This window comes from Sapajus apella, unplaced genomic scaffold, assembly GCF_009761245.1.
Source record: "Sapajus apella isolate SASKATOON/1434 unplaced genomic scaffold, GSC_monkey_1.0 scaffold4, whole genome shotgun sequence".
Classification (NCBI taxonomy): domain Eukaryota; kingdom Metazoa; phylum Chordata; class Mammalia; order Primates; family Cebidae; genus Sapajus; species Sapajus apella.
In genome coordinates, this window is record NW_022436944.1 from 31,870,958 (window position 1) to 31,895,638 (window position 24,681).

At 40.5% G+C, this 24,681-nt stretch overlaps 1 protein-coding gene across 16 annotated transcripts in view; it reads right to left on the reverse strand.

The window, feature by feature from the left end:
• CEP63 (centrosomal protein 63) overlaps positions 1 to 24,681 on the reverse strand; it is a 64,195-nt gene that overhangs the window by 21,479 nt on the left and 18,035 nt on the right. For 14 of the 16 annotated variants that reach the window (XM_032265918.1, XM_032265946.1, XM_032265980.1 and 11 more), the window contains 4 exons: positions 21,487 to 21,664; positions 6,670 to 6,765; positions 5,717 to 5,839; positions 1,105 to 1,218 (listed from right to left, as the gene is read on the reverse strand). In XM_032265918.1, the coding sequence (XP_032121809.1) occupies positions 1,105 to 1,218; positions 5,717 to 5,839; positions 6,670 to 6,765; positions 21,487 to 21,664 (511 nt within the window). The remainder of the gene's footprint in view (positions 1 to 1,104; positions 1,219 to 5,716; positions 5,840 to 6,669; positions 6,766 to 21,486; positions 21,665 to 24,681) is intronic. The other 2 variants (XM_032265889.1, XM_032265927.1) reach the window with 2 other exon arrangements.

A 24,681-nucleotide genomic window follows, 5' to 3' on the forward strand; every position in this document is an offset into this window, starting at 1 on the left:
CACTGTCAGTAGTTTATCAGACAGCTGATATTTCAGGGAGACGAACAAAAAGTTAATGCATTATTGAGACTTAAAACAGCAAAAAATGCAGATTATTTTTTAAAACCCAAAAAGCAAAAAAAAAAAAAAAAATTAAATTAAAAATAAATAAACACCTTCCCTCTGTTTCAACTTCAACTTACCCAATCTGTCCCCTCATTCTATAAAACTAAGATAACTATCAACCTTGACAGATTATCATAATATTAAACAAAGAACACATTCAAAAAGCATCTAGAAGAAGCACTGGGACAGTATCTATCACATAACAGATGATCACAAATTTCTTTATTTTCCTTTATGTTCTTGATTCTAATTGAAAAAGGAATGAGCTGAATATGTTCTTAGAAGCTGTATTTCTAAATTAAGTGTCTTATTTTTTGGTTTTACTTAAGCCATTAAAAGAAAAGTTTCTACCAGTGTTCCAAAAAAAATTGCTTTTGTTATTACAAAGACACCACTTTTAGTTACTGTGCACACCATTGCAATGTGACTCTCTCCACATCTGTCTGCACAGGCAGGCGAACTGAAGTTCCCTGGCTGACGCACCTTGGCCGAGGCATCCCAGTGACCAGACGGAGCAAGGCACGGACTATAGTAGAGCCAAGAGACCCAACAACAGAGACAGAAAGACCTGGGAAAGGAGACAGAGGGAGGAATGGATTGGGGTAGGGAAGAAAGAGAGGAAAGGAAGACAGGGTGACAAAGCTAGGGACCAAGATGAGGAGAGTGAACATGGATACAAGCACAGAGCAAGCTTGAGTAAGTAAGACAATGACAGAGAGTGGGTGAGCAAGTGAGAAACAAGCAAGGAGGCAAAGCAGCAAACCAGCACAAGGACATGAGCCTGGGCAGGAGAGTGGGTACGTGCATGTGGGAGGGCGGGCAGGACGGAGGAGCTGAGTCTAGATACTGAGGAGAAGAGGGTTCCTAAGCAAGAAAGAAAGAAGGGTTCATGGAGAGAAGCTGAAAGAGGCTGAATGGTACCAGGAGGCTGTATTAAGGTAGTTCAAACTTGATCAAAACCTGTCTGCTTCTCATTATTTTAAAATGTCTTAAGCTTACCTGAATTATCTCTGATTGTTCAGCCAGAGCCTTCCTTTGTGCCTCCAGTGAAGATACCTGTTGCTGATAAATCAAGCGTTGCTTCTCCCAGTCCAGTGATTTCTGACGGAATTCCTAAGGAAGCAATTAGGGTACTTAATTTCTGAGTGCTTCTCCTCACTGTCTTTACTTCCCAGACTCCCTTTTACTTTAATTTCTCCCCATGTCCCTGGATACACTTGTACCTTTCTCCACAGCAGGAGCCCCATTACTCACTTAGCTGACAGAGCTGGAGAGTAATACTAAATTCCTCACATTCTGTGCCTCTGGATATCTGTCTTTCTAAATTTAACACCCTAATGGTGAGGAGTATGAAACGCAGATGCTAAGCACTGGATTCAGATTATTTCCATTGATTTGCTGCCACCTAAGGGTTGTTATAAGTTTCTAGTGAATTTTCAGAAAACTGATGCTAAGATAACTAAAATTTCAAAGTATGATTACAGATATCCCTCACTATCCAAATTCTTGATATCTAGACCCAGAAATTGAACAGATTAAATTTTCAGGTAAGTCCTTTGGTAGTCCAAATTTTAGTTCTCAGCATCTAAAACTCAAGAAGCAAGTAGATTCAGATAACACAATATCCTTTGATATCCAAATATTTATTATCTTAACAGAGGAACTGCAAAGGCTTGAATAACAAAGAAAATCTGTACTAAATTTTAACAGATATTTAAACCCAAAGCCAAACAGTTCAAAATTAATGATGAATCAATAGTAACTTCAAATCAATATTTATGATAATGTGGCAAATCAAAAGGAAAGGAAACTCAAATCTTTCTATCACTGTCTTCCAGGACCCCCAACTCCTGAAGTCTCAGTCTCCTTAAGATAAGCATTGTTAACCATATTTCTGACATTCACTTATTCACTCATTCAATCATTCTACTACATATGCTAGGTACTGATTTAGGTGTCAGGGATACAATACTTAACAAACAAAAACCCCAGTCTCACTCAAATGGGGGCAAGAGACAACACATTTCTTGTATGGTATAGCAGATGGTAATACAGGTTTTGGAGAAAACAGGGCATGAAGTGTTCAGAGTTGGGGTTGTAATTTTTAAGAGATGGCCAGATTGACTGAAAAACATTTAAGTAAACACCTAGAGATGGGGGTGAAGTAACAATATTCTGGGTGGAAAGAACAGGCTTGAAGTAAGAGCATCCTGGTGTGTTTGAGGGTGAGAAAGGAGGCTGGTGTGGCTGGAATAAAATGAATGAAAGAGAAAGTAGGAGAAGACAAGGTAAGAGAGATAACTGGGAGTAAGACCACATAGGTCATTAGGATAACTTAGGATTTTAAGAGAAGCTGCTGCAAGGTTTTTGTATAGGAAGTGATATAATTTGACTTACATTACAACAGAATCATTCTGGCTATTGTGCTGAGAAAAGAGAAGTCTAGGATGACCCTGAGGTTTTAGCTTGAGCAAATTGAGTTGCCATCAGCTAAAACAGAAATCAGTGTTGGAGAGACAGAAAAGGAGAAAGACAGGACTTTAGCTTGGACATAAGTCTGACAGTTTTAGACATTACAGTGGAGACAGGAAAGAACGAGTTGAAAATTATTCTGTTATGAAGAGGAGAGGTCTTGGCTAGATATACAAATTTGGGAATTGTTAACATATACACAGTGTTAAAGCAATGAAATCCAATGGGATCAATAGGGGAGTAGGCGTACATAGGAATAAAAATAAAAATAAAAAAGGAAAGGTTCAATGACATGACCCTAGGTTAAGATGTAACAGAGACTGAGGAATGATGAACAAGGAGAAAAATGAGAGAAATGTGGCTTTTCTCAAGCCAAGTCAAGAAAGTGGTTAAGGAGGCGGGAAAGAGCAGCTCTCCTACAAAGCTGCAGGTAGGACGAGGAAGACGAGGACCAGCCCACAGGCTTTGGGAATGTGGAGGTCACTGGTGATCTCTATGTGAATAGCTTCTGCAGTGAATGAGGGGACAAAAGCTGTACTGAGTGTGTACAAGAAAAATGAGACAAGAGGAACTGGAGACAAGTATAGATGACTGAAGTAATTTTTTTAGTTATAAAATAAAAAATAAAATGGGGCAGAAGAGAAGAGAGGGGTCAAGAGAGGATATTTAAGAGGAGAGAAATTTGGATGCTGGTAAAAAATATCTAGTAGAGAGAAAAAAAATTAAGGCTGCAGAATAGAGAAGGTGAACTGCTTGAGTAATGTCTTGGGTAGAAAAGGGAGGGCATGGGTAGTTTCCTCCACGAAAGAAGGCAGGGTTCATGGGCACAGATGCAGATAGGTGGTTAGACACAGAGTTGGAAGCCTATAAACAGAAAGAAAGATATAACTCAAAGTTGAGGATGTGGGGGAAGGTGTTGAAAGTTTGAGGAAAAAAGCAAAAGTATGAAATACTCACTGTGGAAAGTAGGAGATGAGAGGAAATATCGTATGATTCCAGGTAGCATTAGGACCCATTTGAGGCTAGTGCATGAATTTAAAGTGTGGTCAGACAGCATGGTTAGGTTTTTCTCCAGTCATGTTCAGCTACACACAACAGGTAGAGAGTGGGCAGAAAGGTGGACTTAAGCAGAGCTGTGATTCTGCCAAGCAAATATGAGGAAGCAAGAGAGGAGCACAGGAGACGAAGGGGAAAGTAAGAAATGTAATCATAGAATTTAAGCTGGGTAAGGACCGATAAGTGAGAACACTAATGGAGTACTAAAAAGGCAGCAGAAGTCAATCATTTTAAGGGATGGTTAATGATTTCTGAGAGTCAAAGGACTAGAGAGAGTTAGCTGAGTAGACAGGGATTGGTAGTCTGATAATTAAATTCATAAAAAAGAGATTCTAGAGTGTGGCATATATTGATAATGACAAAAGCTAAGGAATGGTAATGGGAATAAGTAGGTAAGACAAGGGAGATAATCAAAACTTCTACGGAGGAAAGAAAGCCAGGAAACTATAAGGTCAGAGTATTATAAGCATCATCCTTAATTGACAGTGAGCTGGGTGCTGAAATCTATAAGCCAGGGAAATAACCCAGAGATCAGAAGATGACTACTTTGGTTGTATGTACACTGGTTGGCAGTATAGGCTGGTAACATGAAAATCAAAGATGAGGTTTTTGAGGTATAAAGAAAAGAGAATGGTCAGGAAGTGGCAATGAGGAGCAAGAAGGATATAGGATTTGGGGAAAAAGGTATTGTCAAAAAGGGTGGAGGGGAAGCAGTATCTGTGGCCTTCTGATTCTAAGCTCTTCAAATGTATAAAAAGATTGATATAAAAGAATATTAAACACAGAAATTATACTTTTAAGTAATAATAACATACTGGCATTTGTGGGTGACATGTAACCCAGAGTAAAAACTTGTAAGTGATCACACAAAGATGTTGAACAATGTTTCTCAAATTAGAATCAGCTAGGGAGCCTGGATACAATGCAGACCCCTAGGGTCCTATGCCATACTACTGGATCAGCATTGCTGAGAGCCTAAAAGCACTCTGGTAATTCTTATGTCCACTGAAGAACTAACGGCAAGGACAGAAGAAGGGAGTGACAGCCTTGTGCTGCTCCTTCATCTATTCTTAGAACTATTAGCTCATCACCTCCCCTTACATCCTCAATATATACACTAATCATGGAGCTAATCAGTCTTAATAAAAACAAAGTCAGCAAAGAAGGAAGTGAATGGTTTACTATATCTAAATGGGAACTGAGAATAATCTGATATGGAGATTGCTCTGTACAAAAAGTGACATATATTTTCCACATTTACTAAGCCCCGCTTTATTAAGTACTTGAGACACAATGCTATATAAGACAAGAACAATGTCCATAGAGGACCGCCTGTAACTAGTGGTCAATGTTTCCCAATGGGAGAGATAACGGCATTTGGGGTACAATAATTCTTCCTGTGTGGAACACTCTTAGGCATGTTTAATTTCCCTGGTCACTGTCCCCTAAGTGTCAGTTTTATTATGCTCAGTCATTTTGACAACCAAAAAAAATGCCTCCATACATTTGCAAATGTTCCCTAAGGGTGGTACTGCCCTCTTGAGAATTATTGATGGCCAATAACCCCGTTAACCATGGAGAACCAGATGATGATAGAATATATGGCGTATCACCCTCTCACTTTTGAAATAACTTGGTGGCAGTCCTAAAGATGCTAGAAAACTGCTGTCAGAAAATAGTGCCATTAGAAACAGCATTTTCCGGCCGGGTGCGGTGGCTCAAGCCTGTAATCCCAGCACTTTGGGAGGCTGAGGCAGGTGGATCACGAGGTCAAGAGATTGAGACTATCCTGGTCAACATGGTGAAACCTCGTCTCTACTAAAAATACAAAAAACATTAGCTGGGCATGGTGGCGCGTGCCTGTAATCTCAGCTACTCAGGAGGCTGAGGCAGGAGAATTGCCTGAACCCAGGAGGCGGAGGTTGCGGTGAGCCGAGATCGCGCCATTGCACTCCAGCCTGGGTAATAAGAGTGAAACTCCGTCTCAAAAAAAAAAAAAAAGAAAAGAAAAGAAAAAAAGAAACAGCATTTTCCTACACGAAGGCTGACAATCACTACGAACAAATTATTACTATGAACATACCTCTATTTTTGCAGTTAACCTCTCAATTTCAGACCGATCTTCCCGGTGATTTTTGGTATTTCCTCTGAATTCCCTCATTTGCTTTTTCTGAAGCTTTTCGTAGCTTCTCTTCAGTCTCCCTAACTGCAGAAACAATTATATCTATACTTTAAGAATTTGTAAAAAGTAGTGGTGAGACAAATTGGTATGATGAAAACAAGAGTAGTGCTAACTAGTACTACTGTGAACATGTTAGATTTCCAAACCAAAACACAAAAGGAAACTAAAAATTAAATACGTAAAACAAACACTAGTAAAGAAATGTATTCAAAGAAAAAATTTTAAAAAAAAATTTTTTAAACAAAAGTTTATTACAGTAGCCTTGCACTTAAAGACCCAACTACCCACCCCCCGAGTAAAAGCACCAAATAAAAACTTTTTCCTTCCTCTAGGTCTGTGATTCTCAAGCCATGCTTCTGCAGGTCACTGATATTCAGGAGGCAGGAGAAGACTACTTTTGAATTAAATCAGAATAAAAGCATTTTTTCCCAAATCTGAAGAATAAAATTGAGTTAATGGATAGAACTTCCTTACTTTCTTTATTTATCCCAAAACACTTCTTAAATCTTTGGGTCCTCCATTATTTAAAATCTAGTAACTGATCAAAAATTAAAATATTAAATATATTTTTTGGTATCAATATTTTACAATATTACACAAAAACAGCTCTATTTCTTTCAGGTATTCAACCAAGAAACATATTTTAGAATCTCTTCTAGGCAGTATCAAACCTACAGTTAGGCAAGACTCTTTACCTGGATTTAAATACAAAGAAATGGATTCCCACTCCTGTATCTTCCATGGAATATGTAGTTCCCACTTTACAAAGTAGAATCTGGCTTTTATTAACAAAGTTCTCAAGGATGAAAGAGAGAGAACTACACATACAACATTTAACAGAACTAAAATCTCACTTCTTCATGCAGTTTCTTCAACTCCTGCTTATATTCCATGGTCATCTCTTGCTTGATATTTTCATGTTCTTCTACCCGCTGATGCAACGTTCCAACCTAAAAGCAGAAAAGTGGTAGCATTTTTCATTACTAGCATTGAAACAACATCCCTGAGACATAAAAATATAAAACAATCCCTGTATTTATTTGCAAATTCAAGTTCTCAAATGCATATATATGGTGATACCTCACTTCTTAGGAAGTCAAACACACAGTTATTTAATAATTCTTAACACTGCCAAAAAATAGTGAACAAACAACTAGTTTTTAGAATTTCTAGGTCTGGATGAAAATTCTCCATCTGATTTATTCTACTCAACCCTTTTCATCAAAAACAAACTCATGACAATAAGAAATACAAAGTTTTGGGGGGAAGATCCAAGATGGTCGTTTAGCAACAGCTCAGAGTTGCAGCTCCCAGTGAAAGCGCAGAGGGTGAGTGGACACCGCATTTTTATTGCCCAGGGACCAGGAGATTCCCAGGCGGAGGAGCCCCACTGGTTGCCAGCGTGGCTGTTTTGGCTGGTGCGGTTATTTGGTTTGGCGCTACTGCTTTGCCCCGCGCAGCTGCTCTGTCTGCGCCCCAGCCCACGGTTCTCGTACAAAATACACTGGTCCGGGTGCCCTTTTGGCTGGTGATTGGAGCCCCCGGGAAATCGCCCATTCATCTGATTAAAGAGGGGACTTAACAGGGAGCCAGGCCAGGAGATTCCTGGGCAAAAAAAGCGCCACCAATCTCAGCGCAGCTGTTTAAGCCAGCGCAGTGAGTCCCGGGGCAGTGAGTCGCCAGCGCAGTGAGTCACCCGCATGGGAAATCACACAGATCCCGGTGCCTTTTAAACAGGCGACTGGAACACCTGGGATAGAGTCAACTGTTCAACTGAAAAAGAAAAAAAAGGCTCTGAGGCAGGGAGCCAGGTGATCAGGCTCAGCTGGTCCCACCCCCACAAAAGAACAGCATTCAGAAACTCTCTGGATTGAGAGTTTCACAGCAAGTGCAGCTGAAACCGGGACAGTCCAGTGCTGTGGGGGAGGGGCGTCCACCATTACCGAGGCACTCCATCACTACGGAGGTAGTCTGCCATTCCTGAGGCAGCCTGCTGTTCCCAAGGCTACCAGCCATTGCTGAGGCTGCCTGCCGTTGCCAAGGCAACCTGCCATTACAGAGAGTCCACCAATACAAAGGTGGGCCACCATTGCCAAGGCAGTTATAACTACACCCATATAAACAGGACTGTAGGGAAGTTCACACGGCAGGTGGGCAGAGCCCACAGTGGCTCAGCAAAGCATCTGCAGGCAGACAGTGACTAGGCTGCCTCCTTGCTGGGCAGGGCAGCCCTGAAAAAAAAAAAGGCAGCAGCACAACAGAAACTCATAAATAAAGCCTAACTCCCTGGGACAGAGCACCTGGGAACAAAAAGCAGTTTACGAGTTCTGCTGCAGCAGATCTAAATGTACCTGCCCAGCAGCTCTGAATGAACAACAGAACTCACAGCTTGGCACTTGAGCTCCTATAAAGGACAGACTGTCTCCTGAAGCAGCTCCCTGACCCCTGTATATCCAAAGAGTCACCTCATAAAGGGGAGATCAGACTGACATTTGTTGGGTATCCTTCTGGGACAAAGATAGCAGAAGACGACACTGGTACCAACCCTTAGTGTTCTGCAGCTGCTGCAGGCGATCCCCAGGCAAGCAGGGCCTGGAATGGACCTCAGCTGTCCTATAGCAGAGGGGCCAGACTGTTAGAAGGAAAACTAAGAAACAGAAATAACTTCATCATCAACAAACAGAATGTCCACTCAGAGACCCAATCTGAAAGTCAGCAACTACAAAGACGACAGGTAGATAAACCCATAAAGATGGGAAGAAACCAGTGCAAAAAGGATGAAAACACCCAAAACCAGAACACCTCTGCTCCTACAAGGAATCACAACTCCTCACCAGCAAGGGAACAAGGTTGGATGGAGAATGAGTGTAATGAAATGACAGAATCAGGCTTCAGAAGGTGGGTAGTAAGAAACTTCTGTGAGCTAAAAGAACATGTTCTAACCCAATACAAGGAAACTAAGAACCTTGAAAAAAGATTTGATGAAATGCTAATGAGAATAAACAGCTTAGAGAAAAATATAAGTGAATTGATGGAGCTGAAAAACACAACACAAGAACTTCACGAAGCATGCACAAGTTTCAACAGCCGAATTGACCAAGCAGAAGAAAGGATAGCAGAAATCGAAGATCAACTCAATGAAATAAAACGAGAAGGCATGATTAGGGAAAAAAGGGTAAAAAGGAATGAACAAAGTCTCCAAGAAATGTGGGACTATGTGAAAAGACCTAACCTATGTTTGATAGGTGTACCTGAGTGTGATGGAGAGAATGAATCCAAGGTGGAAAATACTCTTCAGGGTATTATCCAGGAAAACTTCCCCAACCTAGCAAGGCAGGCCGATATTCAAGTCCAGGAAATACAGAGAACACCACAAAGATATTCCTCAAGAAGAGCAACCCCAAGGCACATAATCGTCAGATTCACTACGGTTGAAATGATGGAGAAAATGCTAAGGGCAGCCAGAGAGAAAGGTGGGGTTACCCACAAAGGGAAGCCCATCAGACTCACAGCAGATCTCTCAGCAGAAACCCTACAAGCCAGAAGAGAGTGAGGGCCAATATTCAACATCCTTAAAGAAAAGAACTTTCAACCTAGAATTTCATATCCAACCAAACTAAGCTTCATAAGTGAAAGAAAAATAAAATCCTTTGCGAACAAGCAAGTACTCAGAGATTCTGTCACCACCAGGCCTGCTTTACAAGAGCTCCTGAAAGAGGCTTTACACATAGAAAGGAACAACTAGTGCCAGCCACTCCAAAAACATGCCAATTGGTAAGGAGCATCAACAAAATGAAGAATCTGCATCAACTAATGGGCAAAACAGCCAGCTAGCACCAAAATGGCAGTATCAAATTCACACATAACAATATTAACCCTAAATGTAAATGGACTAAATGCCCCAATCAAAAGACACAGGCCGGCAAATTGGATAAAAAGCCAAAACCCATCGGTGTGCTGTATCCAGGAAACCCATCTCACATGGAAGGATACACAAAGGCTCAAAACAAAGGGATGGAGGAAGATTTACAAAGCAAATGGAGAGCAAAAAAAAGCAGGAGTTGCAATTCTCATCTCTAATAAAATAGACTTTAAAGCAACAAAGATCAAAAGAGACAAAGAAGGACATTACATAATGGTAAAAGGATCAATGCAACAAGAATTGTTAACGATCCTAAATATATACGCACCCAATACAGGAGCACCCAGATATATAAGGCAAATTCTTAATGACTTACAAAGAGACTTAGACTCCCACACAATTATAGTGGGAGACTTTAACACCCCATTGTCAATATTAGACAGATCAACCAGACAGAAAATTAACAAGGATATCCACGACATGAACTCAGACCTGGGCCAAGCAAACCTAATAGACATTTACAGAACTCTCCACCCCAAATCCACAGAATATACATTCTTCTCAGCACCACATCACACCTACTCTAAAATTGACCACATAATTGGAAGTAAATCACTCCTCAGCAAATGCAAAAGAATGGAAATCATAACAAACAGTCTCTCAGACCACAGTGCAATCAAGTTAGAATTCAGAATTCAAAAACTAACTCAGAACTGCACAGCTTCATGGAAACTGAACAACTTGCTCTTGAATGTTGACTGGATAAACAACAAAATGAAGGCAGAAGTAAAGATGTTCTTCGAAACCAACGAGAATGAAGACACAACATACCAGAATCTCTGGGACACATTGAAAGCAGTCTCTAGAGGAAAATACATAGCAATAAGTGCCCACATGAGAAGCAAGGAGAGATCTAAAATTGACACCCTATTGTCAAAACTGAAAGAGCTAGAGGAGCAAGATCAAAAAAACTCAAAACCTAGCAGAAGACAAGAAATAGCTAAGATCAGAGCAGAACTGAAGGAGATAGGGACATAAAAAACCCTTCAAAAAAATCAATAAATCCAGGAGCTGGTTTTTTGAAAAGATGAACAAAATAGACAGACCACTAGCCAGATTAATAAAAAAGAAAAGAGAGAATAATCAAATTGATGCAATAAAAAACGATAAAGGGGATATCACTACAGATTCCACAGAAATTCAAACCATCATCAGAGATTATTACAAACAACTCTATGCACATAAACTAGTAAACCTGGAAGAAATGGATAAATTCCTGGACACTTGCCTCCTCCCAAGCCTAAACCAGGAAGAAGCTGAAACCCTGAACAGACCCATAACAAGGTCTCAAGTTGAGGCAGCAATTAAGAGCCTACCACCCAAAAAAAGCCCAGGTCCAGACGGGTTCACAGCCAAATTCTACCAGACATACAAAGAGGAGCTGGTACCATTCCTTCTGAAAGTATTCCAAATAATCCAAAAAGAGGGAATCCTTCCAAAATCATTTTATGAGACCAACATCATCCTGATACCAAAACCCAGCAGAGACTCAACAAGAAAAGAAAATTTCAAGCCAATATCCATGATGAACATAGATGCAAAAATCGTCAATAAAATACTGGCAAGCCAATTGCAACAGCACATCAAAAAGCTTATCCACCATGATCAAGTAGGGAATGCAAGGCTGGTTCAACATACGCAAGTCTATAAACGTAATTCACCACATAAACAGAACCAAAGACAAAAACCACATGATTATCTCAATTGATGCAGAGAAGGCCTTTGACAAAATTCAATAGCCCTTTATGCTAAAAACCCTCAATAAACTAGGTATTGACGGAACGTATCTCAAAATAATAAAAGCTATTTACAACAAACCAACAGCCAATATCATACTGAATGGGCAAAAACTGGAAGCATTCCCTTTGAAATCTGGCACTAGACAGGGATGTCCTCTCTCACCACTCCTATTCAACACAGTACTGGAAGTTCTAGCCAGAGCAATCAGGCAAGAAAAAGAAATAAAAGGTATTCAAATAGGAAAGGAGGAAGTCAAATTGTCTCTATTTGCAGACGACATGATTGTATATCTAGAAGACCCCATCGTCTCAGCCCAAAATCTCCTTAAACTGATAGGCAACTTCAGCAAAGTCTCAGGATACAAAATCAATGTGCAAAAACCACAAGCATTCCTATACACCAATAACAGACTTAAAGAGAGTCAAATCAAGAACGAACTGCCATTCACAATTGCCACAAAGAGAATAACATACCTAGGAATACAACTAACAAGGAACGTAAAGGACCTCCTCAAGGAGAACTACAAGCCACTGCTCAATGAAATAAGAGAGGACACTAACAGATGGAGAAGCATTCCATGTTCATGGTTAGGAAGAATCAATATCGTGAAAATGGCCATAGTGCCCAAAGTACTTTACAGATTCAATGCTATCCCCATCAAGCTACCAATGAACTTCTTCACAGAACTGGAAAAAAACACCTTAAACTTCATATGGATCCAAAAGAGAGCCCACATAGCCAAGTCAATTCTAAGCAAAAAGAACAAAGCAGGACGTATCACACTACCAGACTTCAAACTATACTACAAGGCTACAGGAATCAAAACAGCACAGTACTGGTACCAAAACAGAGATATAGACCAATGGAACAGAACAGAGGTCTTGGAGGCAACACAACATATCTACAACCATCTGATCTTTGACAAACCTGACAAAAACAAGCAATGGGGAAAGGATTCCCTGTTTAATAAATGGTGTTGGGAAAACTTGCTAGCCATGTGCAGAAAGCAGAAACTGGACCCCTTCCTGACACCTTACACTAAAAGTAACTCCAGATGGATTAAAGACTTAAACATAAGACCTAACACCATAAAAACCCTAGAAAAAAATCTAGGCAAAACCATTCAGGACATAGGCGTAGGCAAGGACTTCATGACCAAAACACCAAAAGCATTGGCAACAAAAGCCAAAATAGACAAATGAGACCTAATCAAACTCCACAGCTTCTGCACAGCAAAAGAAACAGTCATTAGAGTGAATCGGCAACCAACAGAATGGGAAAAAATGTTTGCAGTTTACCCATCTGACAAAGGGCTGATATCTAGAATTTACAAAGAACTAAAACAGATATACAAGAAAAAAACAAACAAGCCCATTCAAAAGTGGGCAAAGGATATGAACAGATACTTTACAAAAGAAGACATACATGAGGCCAACAAACATATGAAAAAATGCTCATCATCACTGGTCATCAGAGAAATGCAAATCAAAACTACATTGAGATACCATCTCACGCCAGTTAGAATGGCAATCATTAAAAATCTGGAGACAACAGATGCTGGAGAGGATGTGGAGAAATAGGAACACTTTTACACTGTTGGTGGGAGTGTAAATTAGTTCAACCATTGTGGAAGACAGTGTGGCGATTCCTCAAGGACCTAGAAGTAGAAATTCCATTTGACCCAGCAATCCCATTACTGGGTATATATCCAAAGGATTATAAATCGTTCTACTATAAGGACACATGCACACGAATGTTCATTGCAGCACTGTTTACAATAGCAAAGACCTGGAACCAACCCAAATGCCCATCGATGATAGACTGGACAGAGAAAATGTGGCACATATACACCATGGAATATTATGCAGCCATCAAAAATGATGAGTTCGTGTCCTTTGTAGGGACATGGATGAACCTGGAAACCATCATTCTCAGCAAACTGATACAAGAGCAGAAAATCAAACACCACATGTTTTTACTCATAGGCAGGTGTTGAACAATGAGAATACATGGACACAGGGAGGGGAGCACTACACACTGGGGTCTGTTGGGGGGATATAGGGGAAGGACAGCGGGGGGTGGGGAGTTGGGGAGAGATAGCATGGGGAGAAATGCCAAATATAGGTGATGGGGAGGAAGGCGGCAAATCACACTGCCACCTGTGTACCTATGCAACAATCGTGCATGTTCTTCACATGTACCCCAAAACCTAAAATGCAATAAAATAAAATAAAATAAATACAAAGTTTTGAGAGCTCTGGAAACCAAGAATACTTTATAAAATATCTAGAAAACTTTAAGAATAATTTCTCTACAACAAAGTACAGAATAGTAACATCAGACAGAAAAACAAGGCTTGTGCCTGCTTTACCATTTACCCAACTTCAGAGAAACGAGTTCCACCAACCAGAGTAAGGAAGGTGTCCTAACCCATTTTTCAATGATTTGATACCAGCTACATCTATTTTCTGCCAAGCCTTCACCTCCAAGAGTATCCAGCAGTATTTCTTTTGATAACCAGCTAGAATTTCATCTACTGATAAGTAGGGAGGGAGAGGGAAAATAGGGGGCAAGAGGGAGTAAACAATCACAATCTAGAACAGTAAATTTTTTTTAAGTACTAGAAATAAACTACCTATAAGAATGAGGAATTAATGTAATTCCAATAAAAAATTATGGTGAAATTTATTTTTGTAAGAGAACTTGAAATAGTCATTCTAAAGTTCAAACTTGAAGAATGGGTAAATATAGTCAATAAAACAGAAGAGAAAAGTCTACTTTTAAAAAAAGATATGAGTGTTTACCGAATTTCTAGATGAAAGGAAACTTTCTGAGCTTAAAACTAATGAAAAAGTAGTTTTAAAATGATAAATTTCACTATGTAAAACTTCTATTTTAAAAAACATCCAATTAAGAAAATTAAAAGATAAACAGAAAAACATTTACAAGGCTTTTCACTTTTAGCATACAAAAAAAAACCTCTTATGGATTTATAAAAAGTATTAAGTTCTCAACAGAAAAATAACTCAAGAACAAGAATGATTCCCACAAAAATATAAATGTCCAATAATCATGAAAAAAGGCTTAACTTCACTAGTAATCAAAGGAAAACATCCAATGGCATTTTACATCTATCAAATTAGCAAAGATCTTATAAAATAAGACCTGTGTGGGTAAGTTATTTGGAATCAGAGACCCATAAAGTGTTTAGAGAAATAGAAAGCACATAACTTTTCCAGAAAGTGATGTGGGAGTCTTTATTAAAATACTCATAAATATTCTTAACCTTGACTTAGTGAACACTGCTTTCAGAAGTCCATGTAAAAAAAAGTAAATGCAGAGCCAGGTGGAGTGGTTCACACCTGTAATCAGCACTTTGGGAGACAGAGGCAGGAGGATGGCTTGAGCGCACGAGTTCAAGACCAGGCTAGGCAACATGGCAAGACCCTGTCTCTGCAAAAAAAAAAAAAAAAAGAAAAGAAAAGAAGGAAATAAATGTAGATGTTAAGAATTTGCTGGGGCTGGGCACGGTGGCTCACGCCTGTGGTCCCAGCACTTTGGGAGGTCAAGGGAGGCATTATCACTTGAGGTCAGGAGTTTGAGACCAGCCTGGCCAACATGGTGAAACACCACCTCTACTAAAAATACAAAAATTAGCTAGACCTGGTGGCAGGCACCTGTAATCCCAGCTACTCGAGAGGCTGTGGCACAAGAATCATTTGAACCTGGTATGCGGAGGTTGCAGTGATCCAAGATGGCACCCACTGCACTCTAGCCTGGGCAACAGAGTGAAATTCGGTCTCAAAAAAAGAATTTGTCAGTAGGAATGTTGTTCTTTTATTAAAACTGGACAAATTGGAAGAAATCTGAATGTTTAAAAGTAAACTGTGAATGAATATAATGAATGAATTTACATGATAAAATATATAAACATTAAGCTGTATTAAAATAGTTAACATGCAAAATGCTTACCATTTAAAAAAAAAGCACACTATACTAAAATCCCAATTTTTTGAAGGATTTTTACTGAAGTCTACAACATAGCTTAAAGGATATACACCAAATGTTAATACAGGTTAACTCTGATCCAAGGTATTATGGGTCATTATTTTTTGCTTAATAGTTTGTCTTTTCTAAATTTTCTCTAACAGCTATTGCTTTTATTCGCAAGAAAAGAACATTTTAAAGAAGAAAAGAAAGGAAAAGAGGTTGACCCTAAGCCATCTACTTTGTTTTGATAAAGATCATGAGGATTCATCTGTTTGATTAACACAAATTGAAGAGTCTTAATTATTCATATTTCCTAGACCATAATCCACCAGAAGATACAAAATTAGAAAGCATGGTAGGTAGAAGGGGTACAATGATCGGCAGAAATGAGCAACAGCTTTCAGCAAAGACAGAAGAAAAAAGGGAAACAGACTATCCCAAAAGTAGACTTGTATCTACACTGCTACAACCCATAAAGACAAAGTGCATCAGTACATAATAGCCATTACTCCTAACAAGCATACCACAACCAAGAGAAAAGGCACCCCTCAAAACACCACACACACACACACACACACACACACACACACACACACACACACACACCCGCCCCCCCCCCTCCACCACTTAAACTTTCAGTAGTGTGGCCCTTTGGCCCTCTATCACATGTTAGACAAGACAGACTTGCAGAATCACAAAAACTTTAAATGATTTCATAAGATCAGCTGACAGCATGGGAGCTGACTAGGGAGTTCTCAAATCTAGCCTAAAGAGTTCTTTGGCCAAGGCTTTTAAGACTCGAAGACAAAGAAGGAGGGGGAAAAAAAAAAAACGGGGAGGTCAAGATTGCTAACTGACACAGCCTGGAGGAACAGCTGCCACTGAAGGACTGAGACAACTGGCATGCTCCTAACAGATCTTCATAGGGGGTCACTGAGAGTGGGTGGAGGGAAGACACAAGCTGGACTGAAGGGAGAGGAAACTGGGAACTGTACATGGGGCAACTACACTCCTGGACCCATTCCTGGCCCAGACAGCTCTGGAAAAACGGGTGAGTTGAACTGGTAAGGAGCAACCACTCTTGCCACAGCCTCTGGAACCCTAGCAGGAGGAGACTTGTCAACTACATAAACACTCAAGTTGACAGGGTAAGCCACTTAGAGAAGTGACAGGGGCAGCCAGCCAGCTGATATGGGGCCCAGAGGGTTTGGTGTGGGAACATCTGGGGTGGGGCATGGCCAGGGACAGTCATCCCCCTAGGCTTACCTGGCTCCCAGGTAAAGTACTTGACTCCCAGGTACTTTAGCTCTAAGGGAACTGTCGGACCCAAACTCTGCAAGGTGGTCTTCCGCATCAGATGGGGCTAGTCTCACTTCACCCCCACTTGGCCTGCTGGCCTCTCCTAAGACCCCAGCCTGTCCACGCATGCTTACAGGGCAGCCTTGGGTGGCTTAGGGCCCTGCATCATAGTTTCTATGCTGGTAGACCATGCCTGACCAGCAGAGAGCTCCAGTTGAGTGGCCCCTAGCCTATACATTCTGTCCCCATACTGCAGCTTCCCTGGGCCCACAGCAACTCACCACATGGCTTTGCTGGCACATGTCTGTGCCCATGGGTTTTGCTTTTCTTGCCCCATCAACGGGCAAGTGTGCATGTATTCATCTTGCCACTACTGTGGCAGGAGTGCAGTTTGTTACCCATGGCCCCGCTGACCACCACTGTGGAAAGAACCTTGGTGGGCACAAGCCAGCCAGCCCCGCCTCTGCCAGTGCCCCTCCCTTGCACCAACACTGCTGGAGGAGTGAAACTAGGCACAGAAAAAGCAGATCCTCCCCTACACTGAGTGACCACTCCTGTTTGCAGTGCACAGAGAATGCACACAGACCAGCAACCGCCAGCACTCAGCCCCAAGCCAACACCACCAGTGCCACCACACACAGTCAGCAGCAGGCGCACCTGCTCACCGCCCCAGCTGTTTTGCCTCCACTGTGGTAAACGCCCTCAGGGAGGCTGGGCACCTGCTGGAACCCAGCCATAGCTGACAAGCGTGTCCCCCACTGCACTGCTGCTACCACTGCTGCTGGCACATGTGAACAAGGATGAATCCCACTGTCACCACACTATGAAAGGCTTTAGCTGACACCACCCATTGGGGTGTAGTGACCAGCAGTCCGGGAGCACCTTGACCCCCCTCAAAGCAGTAGATTCCTAACTTCAAGGAGCCAAAGAAAAAAGTAGGGGTCCAATACAAGCCCCCCTAGAGTTAGAGCACAGTCTAGGAATTGGGAGCTGAGCACTGGCCCCCTAAAATCTTCCTGAAACAAAGCCAGTTGGCTGTATCCACCTTAAACAACAATCAAACACTCAAGGTCATCAAATTTGATAGAAGAAAAAAAAACTCATCCAAAGGTCAGCAACTTCAAAGACTGATGGACCATAGGCCCACAAAGATGAGAAACAGTGCAACAACTCCGACAACTCAAAAAGCCAGAGTAGCTTCCTTCCTCCCAACAACCACATCACTTCTCCAGTAAAGGTTCCCAACTGGGCTAAGATGGCTGAAATGAAATGACAGAAATATAATTCAGAGTATGGAAAGGAACAAAGATCATTGAGCTACAGAAGTATACTGAAACCCAGTCCATGGAAGCTAAGAATCATGATAAAATGGTGCAGGAACTGACAACAAAATATGCAGTATCAAAGGAATGTAACCAACCTGATAGAGATGAAAAACACACTACAAGAATTTCATAATGCAATAACAAATATTAATAGCAAAACAGACCAGGCAGAGGAAAGAATCTCAGAGACTGAGGACTGGCTTTCTGAAATAAGACAGGCAAGAATAGAGAAAAAAGAATGCAAAGGAATGAACAAACCCCCAAGATATATGGGATTATGTAAAGATGTCAAGTCTACAATTCATTGGTGTCCCTGAAAGAGATGGGGAGAATGGAACCAACCTGGAAAACATATTTCAGGATATCACCCATGAGAACTTCCCCAGCCTCACTAGAGAAGCCAATATTCAAATTCAGGAAATGCAGAGAACCCCAGTAAGATACTTAACAAGATCATTCCCAGGACACATAATCATCAAATTCTCCAAGGTCAAACTGAAAGAAAAAAGTGTTAAGGGTAGCCAGAGAGAAAGACAGGTCGCCTACAAAGGGAAGAAGCTTATCTGACTAACAGCAGACCTCTTGGCAGACAAGCCAGAACAGATCGGAGGCATATTCAACATTCTTAAAGAAAAGAAATTCCAACCCAGAATTTCATATCTGGCCAAACTAAGCTCCTGAAGGAGGCACTGCACATGGAAAGGAATGACAGTTACCAGCCACTACAAAAACATACTCAAGTACACAGACCAGTGACACTACAAAGCAACTACACAAAAAACTGCAAAACAGCCATGTAATATCATGAAGAGAGAATCAAATACATACATATCAATACTAACCTTAAATGTAAATGAGCTAAATGTTCCAATTAAAAGGAATACAACCAACCTGATAGAGCTGAAAAACACTACAAGAATTTTATAATGCAATCACAAGTATTAAGAGTGAAATAGACCAAGCAAAGGAAAGAATCCCAGAAGAAGCTGGATAAAGAACCAAGACCCATTGGTATGCTGTCTTCAAAAGACCCTTCTCACATACAGTGACACACATAGCAGAAGGTAAGAAATAACCAAAATCAGAGCTAAGATGAAGGCAACTGAGACACAAAAAACCATTCAGAAGATCAACAAATCCAGAAGCTGGGTTTTTGAAAAAATTAAAACAGACCACCAGGTAGACTAACAAAGAAGAAAAGAGAAAAATCAAAGAGGCACAATCAGAAATTATAAGGAGGATACCACTGACCCCACAGAAATACAAATAACCATCAGAGAATACTATAAACACCTCTATGCACATGAATTAGAAAATCTAGAAGAAATGGATAAATTCCTAGACACATACACCATCCTAAGACTGAAACAGGAATAAACTGAACCCCTGAACAGACCAATAACAAGTTCTGAAATTACATCAGTAATTAATAGCTTACCAACCAAAAAAGGCCCAGAATCAGATGGGTTCACAGCTGAATTCTACCAGATGTACAAAGAAGAGCTGGTACTATTACTGCTAAAACTATTCCAAAAAATTGAGGAGGAGGGACTCCTCTCTAACTCATTCTATGAGTCAGACATCAACCCAATACCAAAACCTGACAGAGACACAACAAAAAAAGAAAGCTTCAGGCCAATATCCTTGACGATCACTGATGCAGAAATCCTCAACAAAATAATGACAAACCAAATCCAACAGCACATCAAAGAGATGAAAATTGTATGTAATTGTATGTAAGAGACCAAAACCCCTCATCTTTCATAGTAGCAAGTCATTAAACAGCTAAAGCTAAAAATTAAAATACAGCAATAAAAAAGGTTCCTTGGAAACATTAGGAAAATGCCAAAAGCAAGAGTTAAAGGCTTGAAATCACTCCTCAGAAAAGTAAGAATCCTAGGTTCAGAGGGGTGGGGAAGATTACTATTTTTTTCTTATGAGCCTTGTAGAAACATTTTTCTTTTTATTTACTGTGAAAAGTATAAATATTAAAGGTGAAGAAAAGCTTAGGACCATTAAATGCTAAGAATGAGGGAAGTTATTTGTCCAAGGCCATTCAGCTGAAAAGAGGCAGGGGTCAGGACTTCAAATTCCTTACTCATTTTATAAAGTCAACCTGCCCTGTAGGGAGCTGGAAGATAGTAACAGCAGGAATGTCCGTTAAAACCAACCCAGTGCCAACACTGTAATCAGAAACACACAAAGCCTTAACTTACAAAATGAGTTGCTTGTATTAGTGATCCACCAAGCATGATTCGCCAAAGTTGTTTGCAAACAGCAATCCAGCATAAGAAGCTTGAGGCAGAGTGTCAATCAAATATGTCATGAAACACATTGTGCAACTGACATTCTTACAAGCAAAATTTTTTCAGCAAAAGATGGATATACACTGATTTATATCCTGGTAAATCCAGAAAGCATTACAAAAAAAAAAAAATCAAAGGTGGGCAAGGGGTAAATGTTCCTGAAAAGTTCTGAGGAGATGCATTCTCCTGAAGTGGCTCTTCCTCCTGAGGAGGGGCTGCCTGCCCTGGAAGAAGCTGCTGCTCTCCTTGAAGGAGTTAATACAGCTGTGAGACAACTTCTGCCCCAGGGGCTTTGCTAGCCTCCAGGGCCAGAACTGCAGCCAGCGCAGGACACCAGAAGAAGAGGAATCTCCACAAGAGAAGATCATGGGAGAAGTCTCCCTGTAGATAGAGAAGGTTGGGTTTACCTCCAGTTTCACACTGGACAAGCCTGGGCTCCAGAAAAGTAAGAAGGGAGAGTGAGTGCACTCTTCTTGCTTCCTTCCAATTTTCCACCCCTGCACCTTGAAGACAGTAAGTTGTGTCCTAAGTTTGTCCACAGGTACCAAGTCTTAATAAAAAAGCCTCCAGTTGGAACAAAACACCAGGAAAAAGGCACCTATATGGTAATTAATAGTAGAAAGGCTCAATTTCATGGTGGTGTTGCTGACAGGTGAACTCTGATTCTCTCCACACCTGCTTACAGTCCACACAGACTGGTGGGCTGCAGGTGTTAGACTATGACATCCAGCAGTGCCTGCTGCTTCACTGGCTGAGATATAGACTCTAATGTTTAAAAATGGAAAAACATTTCACATTACTACCATTAATTCTAGTTAATACATAGAAAAAGTCATTTATACTACTTTTCTAAAATAGAAATGACTTCAACAGCTCTTTTAAGTGAAAACTTCTTCAGCTGAGCATTGTGAAGTAGTTAAGAAATAGTAGTTTGCTCCTGTGCTCAATTTCCCTCCCCAGCATACTGACGACTTTAGGAGCTGCTCCATTCCAGTTGTGAATTTCATAAAATGTGAAGCATTTTAAGGCAGAGGAAGGCTGTTAATTGTCTCCCTCCCCAAAAACACATGAACAAATAAATTGCTTTACCTCTTTATGTTTTACATCCAACTGACTCCTAAGAGTTTTAAGTTCCTGTTCACGGATTTTCAAGCAAGTTTCTAGAGCATGTGTCCGTCCTTCCCATTCAGATTTTTTATGAGCTACCATTATGTCAATCTGTTTCATGAGTTCCTGTAGTTCTGCTTCACAGGATGTCAAAAATCCCCTACAAAGAAGAACAGATCATTAAGAAAACAGTTCAAGTGGCTTTTCATCTTTTTCATGTAAAAATATGGCAGACGTAATTCTACCTGAAATAATTAAATGACAATAAAAATGCCAATTATTAAATTACTAAAAGCAAAGTATATGATTTCTGAGTTTTTGTGTTTTTTTTGTTTTGTTTTGTTTTTTTGAGATGGAGTTTCATTCTTGTTGCCCAGGCTGGAGTGCAGTGGTGCAATCATGGCTCACTGCAACCTCCACCTCCCGGGTTCAAGCAATTCTCCTGCTTCAGCCTCCCAAGTAACTGGGATTGCAGGCATGCAACACCCCGCCCGGCTAATTTTTATTTTTAGCAGAGATGGGGTTTCACCATGTTGGCCAGGCTGACCTTGAACTCCCGACTTCAGGTGATCCACCCGCCTCAGCCTCCCAAAGTGCTGGGATTATGGTGTGAGCCACCATGCCCAGCCTTTTGCTTTTAATGCTCATATCAAGATGATTACCTATTCCACAGAATATCTTGTCTTCCTCTCATAGCGAACCTAAAGCCCAAGTTGTTTCGTTAAGCACAAGATTGATGGTTTGTGGAGCCAGGCTGCCACAGCTAACAAGTACCTCTGTAATATATTAGGGAAGCTTTCAGGAAGGATCCAGACAAGCTGATATGTCATAGTTCATCTAATCAAAGAAAAAAGCCTTGGAAAAAAGCAGGCTATCATGCAGGAAAGTGATAATACAAGTTTAAGAGCTGCTTCAAGAAATTCATCCTTCAGCCAGTTTTATTTCAACAATTTCTGCCCGCCTTTTTATTAGAAACTTACTGCAGTCTACCTTACTATTGTAAACTTACTGATGTCCTGGCATTTCAGGGGATGCCAGATATTGCTGAGAATTGGAAGTGGACACAGATATATTAAATTCAAAGAGGTTTCCAGAAATAGCAACAGACCACTATCACTAAAGCTTAAATACTTTTAAAAAGCACCTGTTCTTAGTGTGAAAGAACCTCTGTATTTTTACTTTTGCTTCTTAAGAGTGGAAAACTCAAGCTAGGATGAAGGCAAACATCTAGCTTCACACTGCTGTGATGAAGCAAACAACCCAAAAATATCTCCCCAAAATACTGTCCACAACCATGACATGGCTCAACTTAGCTTTTGCTCAACACTTTTGCTTCTGTACCCAAAGCACAATATGGTCAGAGGTATAACTCAGATAGGCTTTTTAAATTGCAGTGGGAAGCTTAAGGTCAAAAGAAAACTTATACTGGGAGTCCACACACACCAGATAGGGGCCTGAAAACAGGCCTGCTGTGCCCACCACTACTACCACACACATTGTCCCAAGTAGTGGTGATCAGCCTAGCCTCTCCTGCAACCACCAAGGTGCCTTGGAATCAACCCATCTTGCCTACTGCCAGCACCTATGCACAATGCCATCCAGGGACCTTGGAGAGGCCTGCCTCACCTACTGCTGCCCCCACTGGTGCCTATGCACGCCATCCAGGGGCCTAAAGATTGATCTGCCCTGCCCACTACCACCAGTGCCTGTACATGCCATCTGGGAGCCTGAGGGCAGGCCCATCCTGCCATCACTGACTGGTACATGATGACCAGTCTGCCTGGTGCCCCTATCCCCAGCAGAGGCTTGCCACATCCTCCACTAACAACCACAGTCTAAGTCACTGAGGAACTCACAGAAACCACTGATACAGATTATGGCTGGAAAAATCATAGAAACTACACTCCTACACTCCCTGAGAATCAAATCCAAAGCACCCTACCCAACCAACACTATAAAGACACCCATAGGAAAATATTTTCCATTTCCCTATGAAAGCCAAACCATATAACTGGAAGAAGTGACTGTTAAACCAGATGCACAGAAATCAACATAAGGACACCAGAAAAATGAAAAAGGTAAGAAAAATTACACCTCCAAAGGAACACAATAATTCTTCAATAACAGATCACTAAGAAAAGGAAATTTATAAAATGCCTTAAAAAGAATTCGAAATAATGCTATTAAATAAACTCAGGGAGATACAAAAAAAAACACAGATAATAAAAACAAATCAGGAAAACAATTTTATGATCTGAAAGAGAAATTCAACAAAGAGATAGATATCATTAAAAAGAGCCAAACAGAAATCCTGAAATTAAGGAATTCAATAAATGAAATTAAAAATGCAAGTGAGTTTCAACAACAGAGTAGAACAAGTAAAAGAATCTCTGAACCTGAAGATGGACCTTTTGAAATAACCCTATCAGACAACAACAACAATAAAAAGAATAAAAAAGAATAAAGAAAGCCTACACGGCATATGGGAGACCATAAAGTGCCCAAATATTCAAACTCTTGCAATTCCAGAAGGAGAAAAGGCGGGCATAGATATAGAAAATCAATTTAACAAAATAATAGCTGAAAACTTCCCAATTCTTGCAAGAGATATAGACATCCAAATAAAGGAAGCTCAAATATCCCCAAATAGATTCAACCTGAAAGGTCTTCTTTAAGGCACATTATAGTCAAGCTTTCAAAAGTCAAAGACAAAGAATTCTAAAAACAGCAAGAGAAAAATGCCAAGTCACATATAAGGATATTGCCATCAAACTAACATCATATTTCTCAGCAGAAATCTTACAGACCAGGAGAGAATGGGATGATACATTCAAAGTGTTAAAAGGAAAACAACAACAACAACAACACAACAAAACAAAACTGTCATCTAAGAATACTATACCCAGCAGAGCCATCCTTCAAAAATGAAGGAGAAATAAAGTCTTTCCCAGACAAGCAACTGAGATAACTCATCACCACTAGACCAGCCATACAAAAAAAAGGCATATGGGAGTCCTATATCATGGGGCAAAAGGATGATCTACTATCATGAAACACACAAAAGGCATAAGACTCACTAGCAGGGGTGAAACACATGAGAAAGAGAAAGACATCAAACATTATCACTAAAAAAAAAAAAAAAAAAAAAGGCCGGGCATGGTGGCTCATGCCTGTAAT